At 36.7% G+C, this 24,063-nt stretch overlaps 2 protein-coding genes across 3 annotated transcripts in view; one reads left to right on the plus strand and one right to left on the minus strand.

Annotated features, from left to right (window-relative positions):
• XKR4 (XK related 4) overlaps positions 1-24,063 on the minus strand; it is a 441,904-nt gene that overhangs the window by 55,863 nt on the left and 361,978 nt on the right. The gene's annotated exons all lie outside the window — the stretch shown is intronic.
• Positions 7,529-8,533, plus strand: LOC140620018 (L-lactate dehydrogenase B chain-like). The gene has a single exon (XM_072803805.1). It carries the CDS (start codon positions 7,529-7,531, stop codon positions 8,516-8,518), a length of 990 nt encoding a protein of 329 aa, XP_072659906.1. The 3' UTR covers positions 8,519-8,533.

A 24,063-nucleotide genomic window follows, 5' to 3' on the forward strand; every position in this document is an offset into this window, starting at 1 on the left:
TAAAAAAATTAATAAGCTTTATTTTTTGGAGCAGTTTTAGGTTCACAAAAACATTGAGAGAAGGTACAGAGATTTCCCATCATACCCCCTGTCCTCACAAGTGCAGTACCCCTCTTGCCCCCCACCATCAACATCCCACACCGCACGCAGCAGGACATTTATTACAATCCATAAACTTACACTGATGATTTATTACCCAAAGCCCATAGTTTACGTTGGGGTTCACTCCTGGTGTTGCATATTCTGTGAGTTTGGACAAATGTGTAGCCATCACTGTAGTATCAGACACAGCAGTTACATTGCCTCTGTGCAACCATCTGTGCTCCACCTATTCATGTCTCCTTCTCCCCAACCCTGCAACCACTGATCTTTTGACTGTTTCCCTAGTTTTGCCTTTTCCTGAGCATCATAGAGTTGGAATCATACAGTGTGTAGCCTTTTCAGACTGGCTTCCTTCACTTAGTAATATGCATTTAAAAGTTCCTCTGCATCTTTTCATGGCTTAATAGCTAATTTCTTGTAAACACGGAATAATATTCCATTGTGTGATGTACCATAGTTTGTTTATCCATTCACCTACCAAAAGACATCCTGGTTGCTTCCAATGCCTTGACAATTTTGAATAAAGCTGATGTAAACATTTGTGTGCAAGTTTTTGTGTGAATGTAAGTCTTCAGCTCATTTGGATAAATATCAAGGAGTGTAATTGCTGGCTTGTATGGTAAGAATGTTGAGTTTTGTGAGAAATTGCCAAACTGTACCCTTTTGCATTCCCATCAACAATGAATGAGGATGCCTGTTGCTGTGGCATTTGGTGTTGTCAGTGTTCTGGATGTTGGCCTTCTTCCTTGGGGAAGTGTTTGTTAATGTCTTTTGCCTATTTTTTGATCAGGCTTCTTGTTTTCTTATTATTGAGTTTTAAGAGTTCTTGGTATATTTTAGATAACAATCCATTATTAGGTGCATCTTTTGTAAATATTTTCTCCCCATCTGTGGCTTCTTTTCTCATTCTCTTGACACTGCGTTTCACAGAACTAAGGTTTTTAATGTTAATGAAGTTCACTTCATTAATGGTTTCTTTCCTAAGTCACACTTTTGGTACTGAAGACATGGTATCGGAAGAAAACTGAGTTCAATTCTGTGCTTGTTGAAGTTGTGTCCCCTTTGGAGGTCCATGTAGACAGGCCTCCTTTGGACATCCAGCCTAGGAGAATAGGCTTAGTCTTTCATTAGGATCTTATCGTCTCCTCATATGCCTAGATGGCAATTTAGTCCCCACTAGAGACACTGCAATCCCCGTCACCGTCTCCCTGGGAGACCTCCTCTTCAAAACTAGCAGGACTGCATTCAGAGACCGGAAAAGGCTCCCGTTTCCGTGGCATTCCGGGACAAATTTTCTGCTCTCTGCCATTCGGGAAGCAAAAGCTTTCTATATGCACTGTTCTCTGGGGAGAAGTTAGGCTTTATACCAGGAGATTCTTGGCTTTGGATTCCCAAATAGGGTTTGGGAAATCTGATTTTAGTTCCAAGATGGTAAGTGAGAAAAATGGTTTAATTTGGATTCCCAAGGAGCTTTGCCTTAGATGATCCTGAGCCAAAACCTGCTGGACTAATCATAGATTTTAAACCACAAAGAGGGAAAATGTAGCATGTAGTAAGGCAGCATATAGGAAGAAAGACCCCCACCCCCCATCCTCGGACATCCCCAGACATCCAAAAGGGTTTAATGCTTTGCCTTTTGTCTAAATCTGGGGAAAGAGATCATGCATGTCCCAGGCTAGCCACGGTGGAGCACACACGGCTGTGTGGTGATGAGACCTATTTGTATCATCAGTTCTTTGGCCTCTGGATGGGAGTCTGCCTGAATCACCAGGCTCCTGGCTTGGATCAATTAATAGCAAATTCTTAGAGGTGAAGCAGAAGGAGATGCTTTAAAGAACCACCCAGACAGATGGCTTTTTTGACAGCTGGACAATGCTAAGTATTAACCCTAGAATCTCCCCCCCCCACACACACACCGGGAGAATCCTGAATCTGACCTAATAATTATCCCAAATAGGCCAACTTGTAGAATAGCAGGACCGGAGTTGCAATGAAAAAGTGGAGTAAAGATTTGTTGCTTCCTTTTTCTGTTTCCCTCAAAGGAAATCCGCTCTCGAGCAAGTTAAGATGTGGAAAATAAAGTTCCATTTCTGCACAACTGATGTAGAGTGTGAGATTTTGCATCTTCTATACAAGCCCCCGTGTCACTTCTGGAACTCTTTGGTTCTGAAAGTCCGTACTGTTCAATTACAGCATCCTTTCCCTAACTTTGCTGCTATGACATCCTGTTCAATACCAGCCCACCTCTTCACATCAGCTTATGTTCTTCCTCTATACCTTGTTTCCTGACAGCATCTGTAGCCATTTTAATATATTTTGATATCCGTGGTGGCCTTTTGTCACTGCCTTTAGCCTTATGGTTCCTTCACATTGTTGGTATGAAAATCTCTACCTCCTTATAATTACCAGAAAGCAATGGCTTATTATTACACTCTACTGCTCTGCTTGCAAAAACTTGGAATTGGCATGCCACTCAGCATTTTTCTTTCTACAACCATGTTGCAGCTTTTGGGACACAAAGCTATTGGGACACAATCAACTTATACTGTTCAGTAACCTGCTTCTGGTCTCACTTACTTCTCTGTCCAATTTAGGTACCGTGGTCAGCTATTTTAACTCTTTTTGTTAATATTCAAGGCCTTATTAAGCATCCTGCTCTGTCCAATTTTCTGTCACTGCTGTTTTCATTCTTCATTTCTGCTTCTGGGCCACAGATCATTGCCAAAGAAAATGCTGGAACTTGGCCAACCCAGTTGACCACATATTCGTGTTAACTTCAATGGGGCACACATTCCTGCTTATCAATCCCATCATTTCATGTCTATTCATTTCCCCAGAAGAGCACAGTGATCTTCTAAACTGGAGTACACCCTAAAATAATTTTGGAAATCTACGTACATCCTTATACATTTAAAAATGGACATACACAGGTTTTCAGCAAAGATTTAAATAGTTAACAAGTATGTACTTTCTGGTTTATTTTAATATCGACACTTTAAAATAAAAGTGTTGCATCGTTCCTTTAAATGAATCCAGTGTAATAGAAACACTATGGTAATTTGACACCTGGCATTACCCATTTGAAAAACACACAGAGGTTTTTTTTTAACAGACAGAGATTTTTACATTATTCCTTTTATTTCTTGAGTTCATATTCTGTTCTGCTTCCCCCACATTTTGTCTCAGTGTACTTTTAGGCTCAGTGTTATCACTCTGCCAGATTTCTCTACAACAAAATGCATATATATTTAATTTATTTATTTTTATTTGCTGTGACTACAAGATTTATGTTAAAACATTCCTTTTTGACTGGGTGGTGGAAAAATTATTATAAGTATAGAGTTGCTCAAAACATCATAAATATATGGCAGTTTGAAAAATATTTATTAAGCAAACATTTTATTGGAAAAGAATGAGTACCTAGTTACTTAATGAAAGGAGCTATTGAGTTTTTTCTTTGTGTTGTGCTCCTGAGACTTGTACATCCAGGCAATGTATGGGATGGATGAGAGATTTGCCTGTTTTTGAGAAAGTGGAGGGAGGGAGGGAGGGCTGGGGGCAGCGGTGAAGAGAGAACAGCAAGATGTGCCCACCCCCCGGGCTTTCTGCCACCAGTCTCCAGGAAGTGGAAGACTGGGAAATCCATTCCATGCCTGTGCTTCCCAGGTTCCTATGACCCCACTGTGAAGACCAATGTCCTGAACTTTCCTCTCCTTGTGCCCTTGTTCCCAGGCAGTGAGGAAAGAGGTCCAAGAAACCTTGGTTTTCCATCCTCCTTATTACAAGTGACCTCCCAGCTTCTCTTCTTTCCATCCCTCTGGAGGATGTACCCTTGACTGTAAGGTTCATGTATTCCTTCCCACAAGTGCTGTTTTGTCATGTTTTTAATTGCATCATCCTCTCTCTCACAACTACCTTCAATTTCTTTCCTTCCAGATGTTTTTCCTTCTGCCAACACACTTGCCAGGTCTCTCCTATTTGTGTTTTTAAAAACACTTTTAATAAAAAAAAAAAAAAAAACTCTTCACTTGATTTTTCTGCCTTGCCAATATGCTATTTCCATTCTCTTTGCAGCCACATTTCTAGAATTGCTTATTCAATTCCAGTATGTGTAATTTCTCTCAATATTTTATCTCCCACCCCCACCCTGCAATGATCAACACTTATACTACTTCCTAGAGTTTTTTCCCACATTGTCCATTCCCCTAAGTACATTGATTTCGATTTTCTAGATTTTCTACCTCTCGGATGCCAATTAGTCTGTTTCATTTTCTGGTTGCTCAAGTGATGTGCTCCAAATGCACCTACGCTACTTCTCTAAGAGTCTCACCCCACCCTTACTTGATGCCGGGCTTTCCTCTGATTGGGAATTTCTGACTTGCTCTGAAAGTCTGCCCCTTGTTCAGAAATTCAGTTAATGTATTTTTAAAAATTTCCCAAGAGACTTCACCTTTGTCCCATTTTTTAAGTGTCTTGTTTTGCTTCTAGATGTTTGAATTTAGCCTCCACTGACCATGCACGAGTGAGCAGGTCAGCTTGGCTTTTAAATCCTCCTCCATGGGTTCAATGTCACAATTTCACTTCTCATTGTTGCTTGTAACAGAAACCCTAACTCCAGGCTAGCTTAATGTGCCATACCACTCTCAATATTACATTGAATTTAGAATTCTTTGATGATCAGGATTTTTTTGTTCTTTTTTTTTTTTTCCAGCTTCCTAAACATTGGTTACAAAGTCATTTTAAGGCTATTCTATTGGGATCCCTGGGTGGCGCAGCGGTTTGGCGCCTGCCTTTGGCCCAGGGCGCAATCCTGGAGACCCGGGATCGAATCCCACATCAGGCTCCCGGTGCATGGAGCCTGCTTTTCCCTCTGCCTATGTCTCTGCCTCTCTCTCTCTCTCTCTGTGACTATCATAAATAAATAAAAATTAAAAAAAAAGGCTATTCTATTGCTTAGTTTAGGAAATAATTGTAGGTTGAAATTATAGAAATATAATAAAGCGTGATTATTTGAGGGGAAAAGAGATACCCTAAAGAGTCACCAGACTAGTGTTCAGAGTTTGGTTCCTGACCATATATCCAATTTTCTCCCAAGCAATACAAAATACCATGCCTTGAGGATGTGTGATGAATGTCTACTGCCATCTGAAGAAACGACTCTAGTCAATTCCTACTTATATTCATTTGCTCAGAGAATTTGAGTAAATTCCTCATGTGCTTTGAGTTTCTTTTGAACAGGGCTAATAATGATTGATTTGCAAAATGCCTGGGGTAAGAAGATCTCATATCTGCAAATGTTTTTTAAAATTTATAATTAATAACAGCATCCACAAGGTTTCACAGAATATTATTGCAGTATTTAATCTGAGGGAACAAATACATCTAATTGAGGCCTGTTAAATAATAAAGAATACACAATTATTTTTTCAGAAACCCAAAACTCATTCAATGAAAATTACTAGGTAGCAAATTTAACACGAATAATTCCATTTTGTTGTAACCCTTTGAATTTATATTACACTCCTTTCTAAGTTCAAAGAATTTAATTAAATAATTTTTTACGAATCCCAACATATAATCATCCAGTCAAATCTACTGGTTAGTAAATGTATCACAGAATAGTTCTTTTCTATGTAGGTTTGTACATGTGTTTACAATTTCTAACATGAAATTTCATCAGTTAAATTGCTATCAGTTTCTTGTTCTTAGTGGCACTTTGACACTTTGGATCATTCTAGAGTTCCTACCCCTTCTTATGTACAGCTCATTAGTGGTGGTCGGGAACACGTTGAGCCCTGTTACTAACATCCCCTACGTCCACACATGGGCTGGTCTTAGAGGCTCACCTTTGCTCTGCAGCCTTTGAACTCGCTCTATCCTGGGCGACTTGTGAAAATGCAGTTTCCCAGGCTCATAGACGCATAATCAGGATATCCAAAACTGCTGCTGGAATCTGCTTTTTTTTTTTTTTATCACTCTGAATCAAAACAGAGCTCATTAATGCATCATTGATGTGAAATAAGACAATTTATATTTTCTGGCATGGAATTTCTCTGCACATACAATAATTTGGCTCACCTGCCTACATCCCAGGAGCATGAGATACAGCATGGCTAGTTTTCTATTTAATATTGCTCTCTGCTTCTAGGTGCCATTTTATATTACTTTTGTATCAGCTAGTGGGAACAAAGGCCACTACATTAATCTTTCTCTATCAGTGCTCATCATCCATACCTCCTATTTTGGTATCTGTGTACTGTTCAGTATTACTGATTGTGTACTATATTATTTCACATGTATTTATGGTTCTTAGATTATTGTCTTTAGTTGCATAACTTGTGTGTATGTTTAGTATCCTCACCCAGATTTTAAACTGCTTGAAGATGGAAAGGAGAATGGTTTCTTTCCTTAATATTCTGGACCAGTGCCTTGCTCAGAGCTCTGAGGCCAGCAGGTGTTCATTAAATGCATTTTAACAGACTGGTTTTCTGCATACACGTCTTCAGTTTGAGAAGAACAAGTATGGCCTGGGAGCTCTATGGTAATGCAGTGACTGGATATCTATTATAGATTACCTAATGAGATATACGAATACAGCATTAGATACATGGCTCATTTGGCACCTTGTGAGAAGGCAGAGGCCATTTTGGTGTAGCCTTATTAGCTTACAGGAGGGATTTGTGATTAATTAAAAATGTTAGTGATCATTAGTACCTGAGAGTCAGGGGAAATGGTTATTCAACATCTGCTCTAATTATAACTTAAATGTGAAAAAAATTGCCTTTATTCTAGTCACTTCAATGTATAGTTATTCCAGAAACATCTTAGAATAATAGATGACATTTCACTTAAGCCAGTTAGCATTTCCTAAAAACCCAAGAATGCTTTAGTTAATTATTCTGAAAAAGAACTTTTCTTATCAAATGGGAGAGTGTGTGTGTATGTGTGTATAGTATGTATACAAGTGTGTGGATACTTAGCAAGCCTACCTGATTTTTAGCTCTAATAAGGAGAGAGCATGTTCCACTAATATGTGCTAATTAGTGCATAGCATTTAGCCACAACTATGAAAATTGAAACCGATGTAAGGTTCTGTATCTTTGTGGTAACTCTCCATATCAGTAATCAGCAAATTAATATGTGTGCTTGTGTTGAAAAGTCAGTTTTTAACTTAATGATTTAAATGAAGTTTTACTGAAGGAAATCGTTAGAAGTCACCGTATGAATGTTTCACTACTTTTGTTTCTAGAAATGCTCTCTTTGTGTGGATGTGGATCTGAAGTTTCTTAGAACTCAGGTAAGGAGGTGTTTTGGTTCCTCTGAGAAACTGGCACACTTAACTCCTTTAAGAAAATAGGAATTGACACGCAGCTAACCTGGTCTCCTTTGTGCGACCCTTACAGCTAGCTGCTGGTCTTGGGGCACAATGGCAACTCTTAAGGAAAAATTGATTGCACCAGTTGCAGAAGAGGCTGCGATCCCAAACAATAAGATCACTATAGTGGGTGTTGGACAAGTTGGTATGGCATGTGCCATCAGCATTCTGGGAAAGTCTCTGGCTGATGAACTTGCCCTTGTGGATGTTTTAGAAGATAAACTCAAAGGAGAAATGATGGATCTACAGCATGGATGCTTATTTCTACAGACACCTAAAATTGTGGCAGATAATGATTACTCTGTGACTGCCAATTCTAAGATTATGGTGGTGACAGCAGGAGTCCGCCAGCAGGAGGGAAAGAGCCACCTCAATCTGGTGCAAAGGAATGTTAATGTCTTCAAATTCATTATTCCTCAGATAGTCAAGTACAGTCCTGATTGTATCATAATTGTTGTTTCCAACCCAGTGGATATTCTTACATATGTTACCTGGAAACTAAGTGGACTACCCAAGCACCGTGTGATTGGAAGTGGGTGTAATCTGGATTCTGCTAGATTTCACTATCTTATGGCTGAAAAACTTGGCATTCATCCCAGCAGCTGCCATGGATGGATTTTGGGAGAACATGGTGACTCAAGTGTGGCTGTGTGGAGTGGAGTGAATGTGGCAGGTGTTTCTCTTCAGGAACTGAATCCAGAAATGGGAACAGACAACGACAGTGAAAATTGGAAGGAAGTGGTTGAAAGTGCCTATGAAGTCATCAAGCTAAAAGAATATACCAACTGGGCTATTGGATTAAGTGTGGCTGATCTCATTGAATCCATGTTGAAAAATCTCTCCAGGATTCATCCAGTGTCAACAATGGTGAAGGGCATGTACGGTATTAAGAGTGAAGTCTTCCTGAGTCTTCCATGTATCCTGAACGCTCGGGGCTTAACCAGTGTGATCAATCAGAAGCTGAAGGATAATGAGGTTGCCCAGCTCAAGAAAAGTGCAGATACCTTGTGGGACATCCAGAAAGACCTAAAAGATATGTGATTTCTGGCTTCTAGGCTGTAGAAATTTAAAACCATGATGTGATTAACTGTGAGCCTTTAGTTTTTCATCCATATACATGGATCACAGTTTGCTTTTATCTTTCTAAATATGTGAATCTGGGCTCACAGAATCAAAGCCCATGCTTGGTTTAATGCTTGCAATATGAGCCTTGAACAAATAAAATTAACTATTGTAGTGTGCTTCTAAAAAAAAAAAAAAAAAGAAAAAGAAAATAGGAATTGGATAATTGACAGTGTCTGCCTTCTTGTTTGGTTGCCAAAAATCTTAGAGCTAAATTTAAAGCTCAGCTATGCCAATTACGTAGAGATTTAACAACTAAGTATCTATGTTCTTTTATCATCTTGTCTTGACTTTCTACTCTTGTTTTTCCGACACACCTACCTGGAATCCTTCATGGAAAAATGTGGAATGAATACATTCATAAAATGAAAAAGGATTGTCACTTTTGATTTATTATGAGGGAGATATTAGACAAGTCATAGAACCTCAGTTTTCATCTGCAAAAATAAGCATAAAAATACTTTCCTACCTACTTCCCAAGATGGCTGTGAGGATTAATTCAGGCCAGGTCAGTTGCAAGGAACAGACAAATGGTATTTTTGTACAGAAGGCCCTAGCTTTAAAGTTTAAGCTATATTTACTCTGAGGATTTAGGATTCTATGTTTTTAGAATATGTGGGGCAGACCATGCAAGACTAGAAAGGATAAGAAGAATCCTAGAAAAGGACTCATCCTAGGTTTAGATGATTAAGGTGAACTCAGTCATGATCTAGGATCAAAAGATCACTATCAACAGGTGGAAGATTTTATTTTTAGCATTCTGGTCCTTTTATGCCATATTTATGCCAGGGTCTTGGGAGGGAAAGCATAAAAATTAGAAGAGTTGTTTCACTAAAGTCTCTGTAAGGTATTGAGAATGTAAAGTGACTCTCTTGTAACTAACAAACAGTACAAAGCAGAAATCTATCCTTGCTGCCTCCACTTCTTCACTTCCTATTTTGTCTTGAACCCCTTTGATCTTCTTAGTTGATTGGCCAAATCAAATTGTCGACAGTTGCTCTACCAAAATGACTGTGAAATGCTCCGTTATGAATGCCTAGGAGCAAAGTCCTTCGGTCTCGCTGGAATATGAGTGTTCTTCACGTTACCTTGGCTGACCTCCTCTCTTAATGGGCAAGACAGGATCCTGTTACCTCTCTGACCACTGCTCCTCCCCTCTGGCTAGTTCCTCTGCTGCAGCCCAGTCTCCAGGATCAGAGAGTTGGATGTCAGCCCTTCCAACTACCCTCTTTTCCCTGTACACACTTCAAATTACATGCTATCTTGTTTGATGAGTTGTATGAACTAGTAACAGAACCACAATGTAAGTTAATTAGTTGCTTTTAAGACTAGAACATATTTATACCATCTGGTCAAATTTGCATTTGAGATGCCTCCCTGAATAAGAGAAAAAGGAACCAGGGTATAGAGAATTGCTTCTAAATCTAGGCACACCCCTTAGTATTTGTAGACACTCATAGAAATATCATTTGTGTAGAGAAAAGAATTGGGAGCTATCTATCCAATGGATTCCTGGCTAATCAACCTCCTGAATTCTGACAACTCTAAATCTGTATTTCTATTTCAGAATTTTCTCCTGATATCTAGACTGACACTTTTTTTTTAAAAGATTTTATTTATTTATTTATAGAGACACAGAGAGAGAATGAGAGGCAGAGACACAGGCAGAGGGAGAAGCAGGCTCCATGCAGAGAGCCTGACGCGGGACTCGATCCATGGTCTCCAGGATCACGCCCCGGGGTTGCAGGCGGCGCTAAATTGCTGCGCCACCGGGGCTGCCCTAGACTGACACTTCTAATAGGATCACAATACTTGAGTGTTTCTCAGGAACTCAAACTTGTTGTCTTGCTCTTGAATATGTTTATCCTTCTATACTCACTAACCCACCTGGAGTTATCCCAGATTCATTCTTCCTCTGCGTACTCCACATTTGGCCAAAGTTGCTTGTATTTCTGCACCATGTTTTACAAACCTGTCCTTTCCTCTAAATCAGTGGTCTGCACACTTCAGTGATCATGGGTGATTTGATACTGCTGGTTGAGTGGGTAGGAAAGGGCAAATCACACTCTGGAAATCAATGGCTTAAGTCTCTACTCTGACAGCCTTATTTTTTCCTCTAATACTCTCTCACTTGTCTCTCTATGCTCCTTTCCCCATCCCATAAGACTCCAGTGCATCCTTTAGCCAGTGCTGTCCAAGAGAACTTTCTGCGATAATAGAAATGTTAATTCTGTGCTGTCCAATATAGTAGCCTTTAGTCACACGAGGCTACTGGGCACTTGTTTTGTGGCTACTGCAACTGATGGACTGACCTTTTACGTTAAATTATTATTTGATTTTCAATGTGGCTAGTGGATACTATATTGAATGGTGCAACTCTATTCCAAGGCAAGAATCCATTCATATTTCTTCTTCATTTAAAATATTCTAAGGGTTTCATATGGTCCATAGACTAAAGATAAATTACAATGTAATTCATGTTCAACCTGAAATCAGGTGGACCTGATCAAATATTGGCTCTAATACTTAATAGCTATATTGCTTTAGGCATGTGAATTCATCTTTGATTATCAGTTTCTTTGTCTGTCAATGTAAACTATTACAGTGATCATAGCAAGTGATCAATGACTAGAACCCATTAATTATAATAAGAAGTTGGTAACCTACAATAATAATGGTAGTAACAATAGTAATTCTCATTCCAAACTCTGTTGCAAGGCACACTAGTCCCTTCACAGTTTGGAGCTTGCCTAGCTTTCCAATTTTAATTTTGATATGCTGTGTCTTGTACCTTAGCTTCTAGACTCTCTAAATTGTGTGTGTTTTCCTCAAATGCTTTTACCTAATTCCTCCTTTTGTGCCTTCAGTTGTTTGGTAACTTGCTGGTCTACTTGGCAATCAGATCTTTTTATTTTGAACCCAAGGGGTTACCTTATCTATGAATTCCTTGTGCTTTTCCCTGTCATAGCAAGTAGAGCTGACTACCTCCTTCTTTTAGTGGTAACAATGTACAATTTCTATCACAGCATCTATCACCTTTTATTGCATTTACTTGTCCACATGCATCTCCTCTTCCTAGACTGTGTTCCCAGAAAGCAGGGCCATTTATCACTTATGTGTTCCTAGGACCAGCATATGACACACTGCAGGCACTAAATACCTCTTTGTTGAGAAAATGAGGGGCTAGGTCCTATGGAAAAAAAGTTTTTGATAGTTCCTTGAGCTTTAGAAAACTTTTAAATTTTGGTCCAAGATTTGTTCCTGAGTAGCTATGTGGTTTCAATAATCTGTTGCCTCCTCTGACCTTTACCAGCTGGGAGTGGGGTGGGTGGGTTATGGTTGAAGAGTACTCTCAAGAGTTCACCTACCTCTAACACACTCAACCGCTAATGTCTGCTTTTATTTTAAACTTGTATTGTAGTTCACTGATTTGTAACATATTTTTTTGGCCCCAAGGAAAAGAAATAATTGAGTTTTTGAATGGAAATAAAGATTTGAAGTTAGTAATTATTATTTTTTCTTGTTTTAGCTAAAATGGATATCCCAAACATCTGCAGAAACTTTTATTTATTTTTTATTTTATTTTATTTTATTTTTATTGGAGTTCAATTTGCCAACATATAGCATAACACCCAGTGCTCATCCCATCAAGTGCCTCCCTCAGTGTCTGTCACCCAGTCACCCTGCAGAAACCTTTAAACACTGAAAATAAGAATTCAAAATCAAACTAAAAAGGTAAGGAAATAAGCAAAATATAAGATGTGTTCAGGAAACAGCAAGTATTCTGGATGACTAAGACACTGGACATAAGCTGGCCAGGGTGGAGGCAGAGGGTGGTTGGAGATGGGGAGATGAAGAAAAGTTTGGAAAGCAAGGCTGTGTAGATTGCAGAGAGGGCTTCATTTCCAGGCTCTGTAGTTTGTTCTTAATTCATCAGACAAAAAGGGAATGATGGGAATGTCAACATGGCTATAGTGTTTTGTAATAATCATATCAAAAGTGATAAAGAAGATAAAGAATTTTCAACATTGAGTTCTGAAATGACATTCTAGGAGCCTGAACTAATATGTTGATAAAAATTGAAAGAAGGTTAAGGAGACAAATACTGCAGTGGACAAATATTCTGGCCTTGGGTATTGATTAAATATGGAGAGAGAGAAAGATGATAAAACGTGACCCTTATTTCATGCCTTCAAGGAGCGTGGAACAAATCCCAAGAATATGGAAACTGAAAAGTTTGAGAGGGATGGCAAGGGTTTGGTTTGGATATATTGACTTTGAAATGATAATAGGGTATTTTATATGAATGTATAATAGGAATCCAAAAATTAAAAGAGGAAGAACCTCAAGGCATACTTAGGACTGGGAGTTTGAAAGGGCCAAAGAAAGAATGTAAGTAGAAAACCTTGAATCAAATGTCAAGTAGAATGCAAATGTTCTATTTGAGCAGAACCTCAGAGATCTGCTAGTTTAATATTCGTATTTAAGATAAAGAGATTAATCCCTGAAATTTCAAGGAAGGCTTAAGGAACTTATATCCTTCCATTATGGTTTACTCATCTATAAATAAAGGAGGGACTTGAGGCTAGTTTTTAACAGATAAATCATACAGATTGTGTTTCAGCCAACCAAGTATTTCATCATGACTGTTTTCATGCAGCATGGAGAAGTGATCTTGCCTGAAAGACATGTTCTCTTGGTTATCCAAAATGTTTTATATTTTTAAAAACCAAGACTAGTTTTAGGCCCCAGATTGAAATGGAGATATTAAGGATAACAGAATTAGTGCTTAGAGACTAATTCTGTTAAATACTAAAATTAAATGATTTAGAAGAAAGCTGAGTACATATCCTTGCTTGTTTTTAAATACTCCAAGCTGTAATTTGATAGCCCAAAGATAAGAAATGAAAAAAACAAAAATGGAGCTGACCTCTGATGTCCTGAACCAATAACAGACCAATGTGTAGATTTCCCTGGCCAAGAAATGATACAATCATTTTTCTGGCTGAACACTGGACACTTTAGGTTAAGAATTGGTTTACATAACAATTAGAAGACCACTGGAAGTTGAATTATTAGAAACTTCGTCCTGGTATATATTCCCCTAGTTATAGAGTCTCTGTCATCTGAGATGGAAACTGGAGATCCCATCTGACTCCTTTCTTAGAAATAAAATGCTCAGGAAAACATTTCAGGGTATAAAAAACAAAGAAAAGAAACTATAAAGGTTAGTAGGTCTGATTTTGATAATGTTTTTCTCATGGTGCAAGGCACTATAACCAAGTTAAAAGGAAAATATATCAAAAGAAAATGCTTGCTATATGTACCATTAATAATTAATATTCTTAATATTTAAAATGAGATTTCAAAGCAAAAAGTATCAGAAAGTTTATATATATATATATATATATATATATATATATATATGAATATTACTCAGCCATCAGAAAATGAAATCCTGCCATTTGTAATGATATGGATAGAGCTAGAGAGTATTATGCTAAGTGAAATAAGTCAGTCTGAAAAAGACAAATACCATATGATTTTACTCATATGTGGAATTTAAGAAACAAAACAGATGTAGAGGGGGAAAAAGAGGCAAATCATGGAAGACTCAACTATAGAGAACAAACTGACAGTTGATGGAGGGAGGTGGGGAGGGGAATGGATTAAATGAGTGATGGGTATTAAGGAGAGCACTTATGGGCACTTGGGTGGCTAGGTTGGTTAAGCATCTGCCTTCAGTCCAGGTCATGATCCTGGAGTCCTGGGATTGAGCCCAGCATTGGGTCTCTTTTCTGCCCCTCCCTCCACTCATGCTCTCTCTTGCTCTCGCTCACTCTCTCTTTTCAAACAAATAAATGAAAATCTTTAAAAAATAAAAAAAATGAGGGCACTTTTAATGAGCAGTGGGTGTTATATTAAGTAATGAATCACTAAATTCTATTCCTGAAACTAATATTACACTGTGTGTTAACTAACTGGAATTTAAATAAAAACTTGGAACAAAAAAGAAAGAAAGTTACCTTAGAGGAAAACAAATAAATGGACAGATGTTTTGCAAAGGAGAAGTAAAAATTGCCAAAGACCATTATAATATTTTTTTGAGAGAGAGAGATAGTGCAGGTGGAGTGGGGAGGGACAGAGGCAAAGGGAGAGAGAGAGAGAATATTAAGCAGGCCTCATGCCCAGTGCAGAGCCTGACAGGGCACTCGATCTCATGACCCTGAGATCATGACCTGAGCCGAAATCAAGAGTTGGACACTTAACCAACAGAGCCTCCCAGGCACCTCAGACAATTATAATCTTCACATTGATGAAAAACTTATCCTCTCATTGCCAAACCCCTATCCAGTGATCCTAATCCAGCAATATTTGCCTGTCTTTGGCAAAGATAAAAATTATAATATCTAGCCCTAGGGAAGCTAGCTTTCATTTGGTGGGGGTATAAATGTTCTTCAGAAAATGTGGCAATTTGAACCATAATCTTAACAAATATGCAAACTTTTTGTGAAGGGCAGGCTTCTAAGAGCCTCCAATTTTATTCCTTTCCATTTTATATATCTGTGAACTCAATGGGACAGAACTCCTGTGTTTAGATTACAATATATGACCAAAGTGAAGAGACTTTACAGATATAATGAAGGTTGCTAATCACTTGACTTTGAGTTAACCAAATGAGAGATTATCCTCAATGGGCCTGACCTATTCAGATGAGTCTTTTTAAAGAGTCCAAAGGTGAATGACAAGAAGCATCAGCAGATGCCCTTCTGTTGGGCTGAAGGAGCAAACTATCATGTTGTGAAGTTGGCCACATGGCAGAGAATGGTAGGTTATTTCAGAGCTGAGGAACAGACCTTCAACCACAAGGAACTGAAATCTGTCAACACCATTGAGCTTAGAAAGAACCATGAGCCCCAGACAAGTTTGTGGTCTTGGTTGACACCTTGAATGCAGCCAGCTGAGGTGCCAAAAAGAAAATGCAGCAAAGCCCTGCCAGATGTCTGACCCTTAGAATCTGTGAGATAATAAATGTGCATTGTTTAAAGCTGAGAAGTTCATGGTAATTTGTTCCACAGCAATAGAAAAATAACACATACTTTGAGTAAGTCTAACTGGGAATTTATTCTGAGGTAATAATCAGGCACTCAAACAAAAATATATGTATAAGGATGTTTACTATAGCATTATTTATTGGTGGAAGATTAGAAATAAGCTAAAAAAAATCTAACAATAGTTGATCGATTAAACACATTCTGGTATATCATGATTATTTGGAGGAATATAAACCAAAGTGGTAACTGATTATATGAGTAGTAAGATTAGTGGGCCAAGAAATTCATCTTTGATTTTTATTTTTTTGACAAATATCTATTGGTTTTTAAAACAGCCTTATTAATGTATGATTTAATATCATTAATATCCATTCATTTTAAGCACACAGTTCAATGACTTTGAGTGAATTTATACAGTTGTGCAATTGTCACCATAATCTAATTTAAGAACACTTGTTCACCCCAAAATATTCTCTTGTGCCTGTTGGCAGCAATCCTCACTCCCACTGCCAGCCTTAGGCAACCACTGATTAGCTCTCTGTTTCTATGATTTTGTCTTCTCTAGAATTTTCGTATAAATGGAACTAAATACACATATAATTGTGTATGACTTCTTTTATTTACAGTATTTTTTTAAAAGATTTTATTTATTTATTCATGAGAGACACAGAAAGAGAGAGGCAGAGACACAGGCAGAGGGAGAAGCAGGCTCCGTGTAGGGAGCCTGACATGGGACTTGATCCAGGTCTCCAGGATCAGGCCCTGAGCTGAAGGCTGCAGCGGTAAACGGCTGAGCCTATTTACAGTATTTTTGAAGTTCATATCTCTCAGTAGTTTTTCCGTTTGTATTGATAAATAGTATTCAAGTCTCAATATGCTATATTTTGTTTATGCTTCGTTGGTTGATAATTTGTGTGGACATATATTTCCACTTCTCTTGAGAAAATACCTGGGAATGGAATTGCTGGGTCATATGTTAAGTATATATTCAACTTTTCACGAAACCACCAAACTGTTTTCCAAAGTGACTGAACCATTTTACATCACCACTAGGAACATATAAGGTTTCTAAGTTTCTTCACATTCATGTCAATACCTGCAATTGCTGATCTTTTTTAATGCAGCCATTCTACTGGTATGTGGTTTTAATTTGCATTTCTGTATTAAGGATGTTGAGGATCTTTTCATGTGGCAATTAGCAATTCATACTTTTTTTGATGAAATGTGTATTCAAATCATTTGTTCATTAAAAAAATGGATCATCCTAGTAAGTTGTAAGTTATTTATATATTCCAGAAACAAGTTCTTTAACAGATACATACTTTTCAAATACTTTATTTCAGCCTATGCTTCTTTTTTCATTTTCCTAAAGTTTCTCAGGAGCAAAACTTTTTAAATTTTTAAATGAAATTCACTTTGCAATTTTTTTTCTTTTATAGATCAGATTTTTGATATCACACACATTGGATAAATTTTTGCCTAAATCAAGGTCAGAAAGATTTTCTCCTATATTTTCTTCTAGAAGTTTTATAGTTTTAACTCTTCTATTTAGGTCTATGTTCTATTTTGAATTAGTTTTTGTGTCTAATGTGAGCCAAAGATCTATATTTATTCTTTTCCCTCATGAATATCCAATTGTTTCAGCATTGTTTGCTGAAATTATTCTCCTTTTCCCTTTGAATTGTCTTGGCCTTTTTGTCAAAATCCTGTTGACTATAATGATGAGAGTTTATTTCTGGACTCTATATTTTGTTTCATTGATCTTTATGTCTGTTACTCCAATATTATTACTCTCTCTAGATTATTAGTAAACCTTTATGATTAGTTTTAAAATAGGTTAATGCACATTAAACAAATTTGTATTTCTTTATTAAAAATAGTCTTGCATTTCCATATAAATTTTAGGGTCAGTTTATCAATATCTCTGAAAAATGCCTGCTGGAATTTTAATAGGAATTGAGTTGAAACTATACATACAAAATCTAGGGGAGAACTGCTATAATATCAATAATGTCTTCTAATGCAATAATGTGGCATGTCTTTTTTCATTTAGATCTTCATTAACTTTCTCTGAACAATGTTTTGTAGTTTTTAGTCTACATATATTGCTCTTATTTTGTTAAATTTAATCATAAATATTTTATTTTTCAATCTAATTATAAATTGAATTATTTTCTTAGTATCATTTTGATATTGTTGCTACTAGTATCTAGAAATACAATTGATTTTTAAAAAAATCAACTTTATATTTTAGAGCAGTTTTAGTTTTACAGGAAGATCTGAGTGAAAGGTACGGAGATTTCCCATTCAATTGACTTTTGTATATGTAGCTTGTATCCTGTGATCTTGCTAAATTCACTTACCAGTTTAAATAGATTTTCTTGGTAGACTTTTAAAGGACTTTCTATGTAAGGATCATGTCATCTGTGAATGAATAATTTTAATTTTTGTTTCCAATCTGTATACCTTTATTTTGCTTGCCTGACTGTACTGGCTAGTACAATGTTGAATAGAAGTGGACATCCTAGAGTAGACATCTTTGTCTTGTTCCTTATCATAGGTGAAAAGTATTCAAATTTTCACTATTAAGTATGATGTCAGCTATGCACTTATTAGATTGAGAAAATTCCTTCTATTCCTAGTTCCTTAATAGTTTTTATTGTGAATGGTTGCTGGATTTTTAAAAAACTAACTTCTTATTTTGGGGAAGGTTAAGACTCATAGTAAGTTCCAAAAACAATACACAGAATTCTTGTTCATCCTACATCAAATTTCCTTCAATTGTAATATTTTATAGAATCATAGTACATTGTCAAAACCAGAAAATCAAAGAGGGTACCATATTATTAAGGTATGCACAGAAGCTTTATTTGGATTGAGTATTGGATATTAACAAAGACTTTTTCTGCATACATTGAAATGTTCATGTGGCCAGTCTTCCTTTCCTAAAGCAATCCTCACTTAATCATTGTCTCTAATTTTGCTAATATTTTGTGAAGGAGTTTGTGTCTATATTCATGTCACATATTCTATAGTTTTCTTGTGATATTTGGGTCTGGTTTTAATATTAGAAAATACTGAATTGGTAGAATTCAGTTCCAAATGTTATAGTTTTTTGAGTTTTTGTGTAGAATTGGCATTATTTCTTTCTCAAACATCCCCAGAGAATCTATTAGATCTTTTTTTTTATTTTTATTTATTTATGATAGTCACAGAGAGAGAGAGAGGCAGAGACATAGGCAGAGGGAGAAGCAGGCTCCATGCACCGGGAGCCCGACATGGGATTCGATCCCGGGTCTCCAGGATCGCGCCCTGGGCCAAAGGCAGGCGCCAAACCGCTGCGCCACCCAGGGATCCCCCAGAGAATCTATTAGGACCTGTTCTTTTATTTGTGGGAAGACTTTGAAATACTAACTCAATTTCCTTCTTTGAGGTAGTAAGAAGAACTTTTTAGAAAATGCTTGAAAGATTTCTGTTTCATGATATACATGTCCTGCCCTTGAGTGAGGGGGTGTTTTGAATCTGATGGGATGTTATTCTTGTGGCTTGGTTATGTTACAACAAGAAGCAAGGGCAAAGGGATTTTGGAGACATAATTAAGGTCTCTAATCAGTTGATTGATGGTTTTAAAAGGGTAACCATGAAATAATCAGGTGAAAGTCCTTAAAAGAGGGAGTAGGAAAAACATTCTGTTGCTGGCTTTAAAGAATTAAGTCACCAAGTTGTGAGAGATTGTGGGTGAGGACCACATGGTGGGGGATTTCACACTGCCTCTAGGACTTAAGGGCAACTTTCAGCTGACTGCCAGCAAGAGATGAGCCATCAGTCATACTATAGCAAGGAAATGAATTCTGCCAACAACTTTAATGAGTTTGGATGCCATCTTTCCCCAGTCAAACCTCCAGATGAAAATGAGCCCCACTGTCATGTTGACTGCAGCTTTGTGAAATTCTGAGCAGGGAACTCCGCTGTTTCCAGACTCTTGACTCACAGAGCTCAGAAAATAAATGGATATCACTGTAAGATGCCAATTTTGTAGTAATTTGTTACAAAGCAATAGAAAACTAATGTACTTTTTATAAGTGTGTACCTCAAAAGTGTCTTTTGTAGACAGATTATAGTTGAATCTTGCTCTTTTATCCAGTTTAATAATTTCTTGACTATTAATAAAGCATCTAGTTCATTAATATTTAATGTATTTCTTGATGAGACTGGCTTTATATCTACCATTTTTGTATGTTTCTATGTCTTATATAATTTTCTTCCCTCTCTTCCTTCTATAACTGCCTTTTTTGTGTTAAATACTTTTTAGTGTATCATATTAATTCCTTTATTAACTTTTTGAATATTTTTTGAGGTTTTTTTTCTCACTAGTTACCCTAAGGAATGAATATGCATGTTTAACTATGGTTTACCTGAGTTAATGCTGACTTAACTCCATTAAGATATGTTAACTTTGAAAAAAAAAAAAAAAGATATGTTAACTTTGTTAACAACATATAACTCCACTTATCTCTTCCTTTCTGCTATTTACAAATACACACATATTTCTTTTACATTTACACACATATATATTTCATTCATATATACTCAACAATGAATTTTTACAATTATTATTAAAGTTTATTTTAGGGGCACCTGAATGGCTCAGACAGTTAAGCATTTGTCTTTGGCTCAGGTCATGATCCTGGGGTCTTAGGATCCAGCTTCAGGTTGGGCAACCTGCTCAGTGAGGAGTCTGCTTCTTCCTCTCCCTCTGTCACTCCTCCCAGCCCATGCTCTCTCTGCATCTCAAATAAATAAATACAATCTTTAAAAAAATAAAATTTATTTAATTTACCTACATGTCTGCCATTTCTAGTGTTCTTCATTTCTCCCTATGGATTTTAGTTTCTGTCGAAACTAAACATTTTATTAGGCCTGAAGGACTCTTTTAGTACTCCTTGTAGGTTAGGTCTGCTAGTAATGGATTCTCTCAGTTTCGATTTACCTGGGAACTTGCTTATTTTGCCTTCATTTTTTGAGAAATAGTTTTTCTGGGTATGGAATTCTTGGTTGGTGAGTTTTTATTTCTGTTTTTGTTTTGTTTTGTTTTTAATCAGCACTTGACTATGTCATTTTACTGCCTTCTTGCTTCCATTGGTTCTAGTGATAAGTCAGTCATTAATCATATTGCTTCACTCTGTATAGTATATCATTTTTCTCTTGCTGCTTTTAAGAGTTTTTCTTTGGGGATCCTGGGTGGCTCAGTGAGTTAAACCTCTGACTCTGATTTTGGCTCAGATCATGATCTCAGGCTAGTAAGGCTGAGCCCCACATTGGGCTTTGTGCTCAGCACAGAGTCTGCTTGGGATCTCTCTCTCCCTTTGCCCCTTCCCCCACTTGTGCACATTCTCTCTTTCTAAATAAATGAATAAAACCTTTTTAAAAAAGTTTTTCTCTTTGTGTCTCAGAGGCTTGAGTATGGTGTGTCTAGGTGTGAATTATATTGTTGATCCTTCTTGGGAGATAAGGAGCTTCTAAGATTTACAGATTATTTTTCATCAAATTTGGGAAGATTTTAGTGACTATTTCTCCACATACATTTTTTTTCTCCTTTTTTCTTTTTTCCTCTGGCACTCTCATTTCATATATGTTGGGATGCTTAACCTTGTCCCACATGTCTCTGAGGCCCTGTTTATTTTTTAATCTTATTTTGTTTTTATTAGATGAGATAATTTCTATTGATCTATCTTTCAATTCACTGTTTCTTTCTCCTCTCTTCTCAAACCTGCTATTAAACATAACAAGTAAATTTTTCATATTGATTATTAGACTTTTCAATTCTAGAATTTCTACTTGGTTCTTTTTCATAGTTTCTGTTTTTCTACTAAGATTCTTTATTTGTTGAGTGAGTCATTGTCATGCATTTTTTCTTTAATTCTTTGAACATAGTTTTTTCTTTTTTTTTTTTTTTAAATCTTTGGAGTTACTTATAATAGCTGCCTTAAAGTCTAACTTTGCTAAATGCATCATTTCAGCAACCAGAGTCAGTTTCTATTGACTACTTTTTTTCCCTAGTACCAGTCACACTTTACTGATTGCTTAAAAATTAAAATTTTAGAGAACATGTTGTAGCAGCTCTGAATTCTGATTTATTTTTCTGAGGATTTTATAATATTTATAATATTTATTCCCTATGAGATGCAGCTACTGAGGTTGATCCTGTGTCTGCATAGCATAGTAGTCAGTCAAGACTTAGGCAAAGAGAAATAAACTCAAGCATATAAAGTCAACTGATATTTGACAAAGGAGCCAAGAAAACTCAATGGAGAAATGATAGTCTTTTAATAAACGGTGTTGGATAATTGGATATGCACACATAAAAGAGTAAAACTGGACTCTTATACCACTCGCAAAATTAACTTGAAATGGATTAAGACTTAAATGTACAACATGAAACCACGAGAAGAAAACAGGAATAAGGCCACTTGACATGGGTCTAGATAATTATTTTCTGGATATGACACCTAACGCACAAGCAACCAAATAAAAATAAGCAAGTGTGACTACATCAAATTAAAAAGCTTTTACATAGCAAAAGAAACTACTGACAAAGTGAAAAGGCAACCTACAGAGTGAGAAAAGATATTTGCAAACCATATATCTGATGAGAAGTTAATATTCAAAATATATAATGAACTTGTACAACTCAATAACAAAAAATAGTCAAATAACCCAATTAAAAAATGAGAAAAGGACCTGAATAGACATTTTTCAAAAAAATATGCAAAAGGTCAACCAATTGCTCAACATCTAGTCAGTAGGGAAATGCAAATTAAAACCATATAATATATCACTTCATGTCTGTTATAATGACACCAAAAAGACAAGAGATAACAAATGCTGGAGTAGGTGTGAAAGAAAAGAAACCTTTCTGCACTCTTGATGAGATTGTAAATCGCTATGAAAAACAGTATGCAGGATTCTCAAAAAAATTAAAAATAGAACTATTATATTATCTAACAATTCCACTTCTGGGAATATATCCAAAGAAAACAAAAATACAAACTCAAAAATATATATTCATGCTCATGTTCATTGCAGTGTTACTTATCATAACCAAGACATGGAAATAACCTGATTGTCTACTGACAGATGAATGGATAAAGAAGTTGACATATATATTTTATACATGCACACACAATGGAATATTATTTGGCCATAAAAATGAGCAAATTCTGCCATTTTGAGGCACCATGAATGGAACTTGAGGGCATCATGCCAAGTGAAATAAGTCAGACAGAGAAAGACAGGTACTGTATGATCTCACTTATACATGTGATGTAACAAACAAACACCCTCCCCTGCCACTGGAAAGGAGATTAGACATGTGATTGTTAGAGGTTGGGGCTGGGGGCAGGGGTAACTGGAGGAAGCCTGGTCAAAAGGTACAAATCCCCGTTTTAAGATAAATAAGTGCTGTAGTTATAATGTACAATATAACTATAGCTAACACTGCTGTGTGATATATAAGAAACTTGCTGGAGAGTAAATCCTAAAACTTCTCATCACAAGTAGAAATTTTTCTTTTTTCCCCTTTTCTTCTTTTCTTTATATTGTATCTTTATGGGATGAAGGATAGCAGCTGAATCTATTGTATAATCATTTTACAATATATATGTAAATCAAATCATCACACTGTGCCCCTTAAACTTATATAACAATATATATCAATCATTTCTTAGTAAAACTGGAAAAAATATTTGGATGGAGTTGTTTTCACACACTTTGAGCCCATAAGACTGTACCTTCTGTTAATCAATCTTTGTGTGGGTCAGGAATCCCATTTAGAATTCTACCATTCTCAGCCCTGCCTTAGCTTTAACTTCCCACCAAGGTCCTTCAAGTCTCCACTGCACATAGGCATTGGTTCCCAGTAGGCCAGGAATGTGTGGATCCTTCTTGATCTCTCACATTCAGGGTTTTCCTCTTTAATTTCTCATTAGTCTGTCTCTTGCCCCAACCAGAAGGAAGGATGAAAATAGTCTCTGTGAAGAAGGTCACAGACCCACACAGCCCTTACCTGGAGCTCTACAAAATTTTCAAGAATAAATAAATATCAACTTATTGCCTGCTTTCATTTGCAGAGTTCTAAAATGTCGTTTTCATAATTTTTCTAGTCTTATTTTTTTTTCCCTGAGAGGATTTGCTGAATTCTTAACCCTGCTACAGCTCGAAGTTGAAGTTATCTATTGCTCATATATTAAACAAACCATAAAATTGTATTTTAGGGTTATTAGATGAGTCAAGTGTAAATCACGATTTCAGGTCTGTAAAGCCCTTGATCATAGAGCCACAGGTAGTTACAAATCCTTACATTGTCAGGCTCTGATTTCCTGGTCTGTTATACGAGGTTGGCTCACTATG

Source organism: Canis lupus, chromosome 28, assembly GCF_048164855.1.
Source record: "Canis lupus baileyi chromosome 28, mCanLup2.hap1, whole genome shotgun sequence".
In the NCBI taxonomy this organism is placed as follows: Eukaryota; Metazoa; Chordata; class Mammalia; order Carnivora; family Canidae; genus Canis; species Canis lupus.

Excerpts from the sequence above, each read along its gene's own strand:
- LOC140620018 (XM_072803805.1), top strand. The coding sequence starts at position 7,529 with ATGGCAACTCTTAAGGAAAAATTGATTGCACCAGTTGCAGAAGAGGCT.